Below are 7,107 nucleotides of genomic sequence, written 5' to 3' on the forward strand. Positions count from 1 at the left end.
TATCATGTATTGAATATTTTCTAATGGCATGTACTTGTTTCATGCAAATGTGTAATGATGCCTATCCACTCGTTTATATTACCATACTACGATCACATATCAAAAATTTATTAAACCGTGTAGAGAATTTATGCATGGATCCAAATATGTCTAAGGCGCAAAATATTGAAGAGTTAAAAAATTGTATTAAAGATCATCAAAACTTAATAGAGTAACTATAGATGGTTTAGTGCATTACAAACGAAATATGTATTTTAAAATATATTTTCTACAGGTTCTTTAATCGCATATCACCGCTCATATCCGTAACAGTTTTCATACAATTCATAACATCTGCTTCTGCAATGGCCATGACACTGATTAACCTTATGATATTTGCGATTGACTTCTCCGCACGTATAGCTTCAATCTTTTACTTCATAGCCATTTTGACGGAGACATTTCCATTGTGTTACTTTGCTCAGATGCTTATGGATGATAATAATAAATTGGCTGATACTATATTCCATTCCAACTGGATGGGACAAGACGTTGCCTATACCAAAATGTTATTATTTTTTTTGCAACGTTCGCAGGCTATGATGGAGTTGACAGCTGGAAAATTAGTACCAATTACACTAAACAGTTTTTTGGGAGTAAGCTCATAACTATGTTATTAATATGGAATTTTTTAAATCTGCTGTATCTTTTGTAGAGTGCAAAGTTCTCATTCTCACTATACACTTTTGTGAAGCAAATGGATACTAAGGGAAAGTTTGGTGTACACTAATTCAAGCATATTGCACATCAAAGTTATATATAAAAATATATTAATTTTTTATATAAATAATAAATTGTTAAATTTATAGATGTAGTAAATATCTACATGCCTTAGCATTTATAGTAGAAGCACAGAGAATTTTGATTAAATATTAATTGTATCTAAACTTATTCCAGGTAATATTCACTGATTTCAATAAATTAATTTCATTCAGTTATATATTTGACTGTTTACTTAACCTAATTTGATAGAGACTTTATTTTACTTTAATAAATTTAGTTCACAATTTGTCTTAATCCCAAAAATCTCTAAGGTAATTAAAAATGTTTTATGAGATTTTTGTGTGAGGAAATGATGAATTTGATCGAAACAAGAAGGGTTTTTTTACACACTTTTGTGAAAAATATCACTACTATTTACTTAATCATATTATTACTACATTGTTTACAACATTAGTAATGATTATCATTAACAATGTTGAGTTGTCTAAAGAATCGTGAGGTGCTGTGGGTGCCACTTTAAAGTTGACATTAACCACTCCTTGTTGTTAATGTAAACTTACCAACACCGCGTTATTAAATCTCAGAATGGTTACAGACTCCTCGGTGAGATATGCAGATCTGAGATCAATTATTGCTTAGTCTGATAAAGTGATAAACAATAATCGAGTCAAGGCGTAAGAGGGGTTTTGAAGATATCTCGCAGTTAATAGAGAGTTAAAGTGCTCAAATGCACTGACTCAAATAGCTTCAACATAATATCTGTATTACAATTTCTGTTTTTTAAATATTTTCTAAAATATATAATGTGATATGAAAAATATAATAATGTGATATAATTAAAAATATTTAACACAAATTAATAAGTGGAATTTTTTAGCATTTTTAAGTGTTAAATAAACGACCTAAGCCTGTTGAAAATGAAAAAACTTAGGATAAATTGGCCGTATCAATAAATAATTATTCAAAAAGAAAGATTTTTGTAAAAAATATAATAATAGCGAACTTTGACATCCAGTCTTTTTATATAGGTATATTTCAAAAATACTTTTTACAAAAAAGATTTCAGTTAATTGTTTTACAAAGTCATTTTGAGCGAAACTCCTTGGGCTCTAATTTGAGCCATAGTAATCTTACTTTATTTTTTAATCTTTTCAGATTTTCTATGCTTTAAAGAATAATTATGTACAAATTTTGTATGCAGAATCTAATGTGAAATGCTGCACACAACTAATACTGCCTTTGTATACTTGTTATCTGAGAGATATGCATCTCTTTAATAAAAACATAAATTTTGTGCGGGTAGATGTAACGGCAAAAAGCATTAAACATTGCATAGTGCATATTAGCATAAGTAAAAGTCGCCACCAAATGGTTTCATTGTCTTACTTCAAGCCATTTTGACCCTTTTGGTGTGCACTCACTCGGCAGACAATGCAACTGAACTTGCACACACAAAAGATTTATTAGAATTAATAAAACGTAAAGGGAAATGAGCTCAGCAGAACCACAGACTAATAAAAATTTACCAGCAATTTCGAGTTACAACTAAAACTTAACTTAAATATTCACATAAAAACATACACATAAAGTCATACACAAAAGCGGATAAGATACGAGAAAACAAGTATCTTTAATAAGCAATGTACATAGGAAAAACTATTCCAATGTTGGTTCAAACTGAAAGTGGCTGAGTGCCAAGAGCCAGCACCCAAGCGGACAACAATTTCACAATCCTCAACTCTCGACTAGAAAATATGAAACATAAAACCTAACAAAGAACTAATACCGCATAAAACTTCGGCGGTTGCAGTTGCAATGTTCGCTTTTGGGTGAACTGAAAAATGACGTTTACGATAAAAAAATGGTTGAGATAATAATTATACGTTCCAGCACTGGTGAAAATATAGAATACACAATATATACACTATAGAGCAACACTCCCCAACTTTGCTTGAAATTTTCAAAAATTTTGTCATAAACAGAAACTTAATTTAAAATGCCATTAGCGCAATGTCAGCATAATTTATGCCCCTAACACCGACACCGTTCCGACTAAAAACTTTTAATAAAAATTATGCAAAAACTAGATTTAACTAAAACCAACACAAATATTTTCAGAAGAAAAAATTTAAATTCAAAAAAGCTGCTTTGATTAAAAATTATATGGTACGGCGCCTTTGATTTCAGCTAAGTGAAGTAAACTCCGAGTTGAAGTGCACTAGTCAGAGAAAAATTTTTAAGTTCAATTAAAGTTCGCTTTCCACGGGATTTTTACTGCAATTTCGTACACAAAATTCCATTATTCAAGTCAACAAAATGTTTTTAAAACATAAATTTTAATAAAAGTTCTAAGTATGGAAGTTAATAGCTTCAAATGCTAATGTTTTCCACGGTTTTACAATTTCTCAAATGCTCGCAACAAGTGCACACTTGACTCAGCCAGTTTAGATACTCTTTGAAGAGTCTAAGTCGCTGCGCTTGCATGGACGATTTTTCGGAAATCTGACGTAAGCAGCAGCGATTATTTTATGATTGGACGAATTAACAGTGTTTTCCATTATGCAAAACTTAGCCAAACTCGTTTTTTTACGGCACTTCAACTGGACAATTGAACAATTTGTTGCACACTGCAGAGATATTCAACTACCACTGGAGGCAAATCCAAAATTGTCAATTGTCACATGACAATTTCTGTGGCTCAAAATTTACAATTTTTTATTTATTTTTTAAAGGGCTTACGGCACTATTTGGTTTGACTGTCCTCCACATATGTATCCCCAAATAATAATAGCAGATAGATTTGTAAAAAATTTTTAAACTAAATTTTTAAAATTGAAATGAAAAGCTTCTTAATAGACAGATTTTGCTTAAAATTTATTTTGAATTGTTATTATATTATTGCATAAATTATTTTCAAATTTACTAATTGATAAAATTTAATCGTTAGTTGATTAATTGCAACGGCTAGTCAACAAAAATTATTTCGCTTTTCATAAAGAGCGATTATTACCATTTAAATACCACATACTCTCTCAAAAAAATCCATAGACAACACCTAATCTATCATGTCGAGCTCATGTAACACAACTGATCATTTTTTGTTATCAACTCGACCTATTAAGCATCTGCACGAGACTGTTTATTTGACTCAAATAATTTTGAGACATAAGATCATCATAATCTTCCAGTGACCTAAAAGAATTGCAATAAACCTAACGATATTGAAGCAAAGATCGGCAAAGATGATGTATATATACTGGTAGACTTTCACCTTTTATAAGCTGCGGTCCTGCGGTGACCAGGAAAATGTAAATTGGTACACCTAGAGACGCATACATAGAAGTACTAATATGAAGTAAAATATCTACTTTTTTATTCTCTTCAATGCTTCTATGATAGGGAACCCAGATCATTAAAATCCCAGTGAGTAGCCCGCCGATTTTCAACTTGTAGTCTTTAATTACCGTTGATTAAATTGAAGGAATCATTGAAAAACTTTAATTGCTATTTTGCTGTCGATGAAATAAGATTACGGTCATTCACATCGCTGACTAATCGATAAGATTTCAGCGTGATCTGATGTTCTCCCATCAGACTTTTTCATGGTGAGTTGTGGGTTTGACTATCTGACTTCTTCAGTCTCAATTCTTTTTGATGTAGAAGCTTGTTAACAGCTGGCAATATTCTTTACTAGTTGTGAATTTATGAAGCGCCAATCCATCAAGCATGCCAGACCCATACCCCTTGACTTATTTTAATGTCAAATTTTTCGAGTACTTTTAGCAACTCTGAAATTTAAATTCGAGCCTTTCTGAAGAAAATTTACATCGAGAAAAATAATCAATCTATATATATGGTACACTTCATCGAAACTGAAACTACTAATTCTAAATAATTAGTTCCAGTAATATTAATACTAGAAAAGTATAGAAAGAATCTCTTGTCTAGAATGCAATTCTTATTACGAAAAGCAAGTCTATTCATAATTATGCAAAATTGGACCTATCCACTCATATATCCGTCTATATGTAATTTAAAGAGCAAGTTGCACACATATCTAGTTTTCGTTATCGCATATATTTATTTAATAAAAATAAAATAAATTTAAGCAAATAATGAAATAATAAATATTTTACATACTTCATCTGGAACATAAAACAAGAACTTTTAAGCAAAATTCAAATTTATTTCAATTCCTGCAAAGTACATTCATTTTAAAATTATGTTTCTAAATAGTAAATAGTAAAGTAAAACAGTAAAGTTGAATTCGTAATTAAAATATTAGCAATTTTGAAATTCCTTCTAATGCAAAAATTTTAGAAAATATTTTATCTGTACATGTATGTGAAGTGTACACTTCATAGAATATTAATGAACATAGAAAAACTTCACTTAATTCACTTCCAGTTCTCTGGCTGGTTGGCAGTGATTTAAATAACTAAAAATGTTTATTTTACTTAAAGAAGTTTCTGACCAAACATTTTCAAAATATTTAAAAATGGTTCAGATACATGTGCAAATTTAATGTATAAGAACGCATTTAATGCACTGACTGAATGAAATATAGCGATGCAATTTCTAAAGGTCCTGCAGAAAATGATAGCATGGTGTTTAAAAGAAATTCATAGTAACTAAAGTGCCAATAATTATATGGGTATATATACCAATATATATATAGGTATATATATATTTTGCATATAATTGAAGACCTCACCATAGTTAGAATGATCCAATTTAGGTCAAATATGCGCCATTTTATTCGATACATGTTGCTATTTTGACGATAATTTTATTATGCCTCTCTCATAGAAGTCGTCGCCGTTATTTTTCAGCAGAAAAATCGTTCGCCATAGACAGGAACCTATGTTAATCACTTGCTGCCAGGTCTAGAGTATAAGGTGGATTCATAAGAGCTTCCCAACCAAGTTTCTGGAGATTTTGGCGACTCAGTATCGATGTACGTGACCTAGCGTTTTCTTTATGGAACACAATTCTTCTCCTATTACCAAAAGCTGACAATTTTTGGGCGATTGCTTTCTTAAAACGGTCCAATTCACGCAATTCAAACTTGACCGTTTTTGCTTAACGGTGGCGTAACTGATCCTTCCTTAATCACCAGTCACCAACCAAAGCAGAAATGGTCTATTGCGATTTTATTACCATTCAGCTTTGATTCGTAGATGAAAATTTGATCGACAAGGTTTTTTACATTAACTCGCAAATTTTAGAGAAAATAGGAAGATAATACAGCACTTCTTATGTCTCTTTGACGAGACGATGCACTGAAACGTTATGGTAGAGAGATATAATAGTTTCATAAGCTTTTGAAAACGTTATATTTATTATGGGTATTTGCGGGATGAACACGAATTAGTGTCGTGTATCACCACATATGTATTACGACTATACTTACTTGATAGAATAAATAAATCAAAACTTTAAAATACCAGTCAGTCGCATTTTTGGTTTCCGCTGGGTAGTTAAAGTGCCTTTGGAAATATGAGTACATGAAGACTGCACATTCCCACATTGGTTTACACATAATATATTTCAGTTTATATAAAATGGTTTCCTCTATTGTGTGTTTTAGTATTAGTTTCCATAAAAATGTTGCTATTAATTTTTAAAATTTCAACCAAACAAAAATTTTTGAGGAATATTCTGAAAATGTTACTACTGTAGCGTTGTTAAAGATTATAAAATTCCTTCATCCTTTAATTTTTCTTAAAATATAGGAAAAAATATATTTCAATCAGAAATGAGGTATTCATAATTAGTTTTAGAAAAAATATATATATAATATTTTTAATTTTGTTATTGTGCTCTTATCTCCTTTAAACAAACAAATTGAACTAAAATAGTCCCGCAAATTTTTAAATCTTTTTGCAAATAAAATAAATCTCAATCAGTGAGGAAGTAAATCAAAAAATATGGGGAATGACTTTATTTCGCAATTGCAGTTCTATTTCAAGCATCCTTGAGTGCATCTATTAAAAAATTTTCTGATTTATGCAGCGCCACCTGTGACGTTGCTGCATTAAAATTGCATTTAAATTTCACATTCAGCAGATTCTGCTGGATAACCCACCCAAATGACTTGCTAATGCAAATCACAATGTTCGCATAATTTTTCATGCAAAATTTGTTATGTAAATATCGCAGTTACGGATACATATTTGTCAGTTTGAGAGATAGGGGAATGCTAAAATTAATGAAGTTACATTGATTATTGGGGATTCAAAAAAAAATTTATCTCGTTGATTTGCACATTTTAATGCAAGCAGAAATTATTTTCATTTGTTACGCTTAATTAAGTCTTGAAATGGAGTTTCTAAGATTTGCAAT

The 7,107-nt window shown here is 30.5% G+C and overlaps 1 protein-coding gene across 1 annotated transcript; it reads left to right on the forward strand.

Annotated features, from left to right (window-relative positions):
* Positions 1 to 23: 23 nt before the first annotated feature.
* LOC119673997 (odorant receptor 7a-like) lies at positions 24 to 775 on the forward strand. The gene is made up of 3 exons (XM_038085119.1): positions 24 to 211; positions 275 to 635; positions 695 to 775. The coding sequence occupies exons 1-3, from the start codon at positions 24 to 26 to the stop codon at positions 767 to 769; spliced, it is 624 nt and encodes a 207-aa protein (XP_037941047.1). The 3' UTR covers positions 770 to 775.
* The last annotated feature ends 6,332 nt before the right edge of the window (positions 776 to 7,107 follow it).

This window comes from Teleopsis dalmanni, chromosome 2 (assembly GCF_002237135.1).
Source record: "Teleopsis dalmanni isolate 2A chromosome 2, ASM223713v2, whole genome shotgun sequence".
Lineage (NCBI taxonomy): Eukaryota > Metazoa > Arthropoda > Insecta > Diptera > Diopsidae > Teleopsis > Teleopsis dalmanni.

Coding starts and splice junctions, on each gene's coding strand:
- LOC119673997 (XM_038085119.1), top strand. CDS start 24: ATGGCATGTACTTGTTTCATGCAAATGTGTAATGATGCCTATCCACTC. Junction 212..274: donor GATCATCAAAACTTAATAGA/GTAACTATAGAT, acceptor TATTTTCTACAG/GTTCTTTAATCGCATATCAC. Junction 636..694: donor CACTAAACAGTTTTTTGGGA/GTAAGCTCATAA, acceptor TATCTTTTGTAG/AGTGCAAAGTTCTCATTCTC.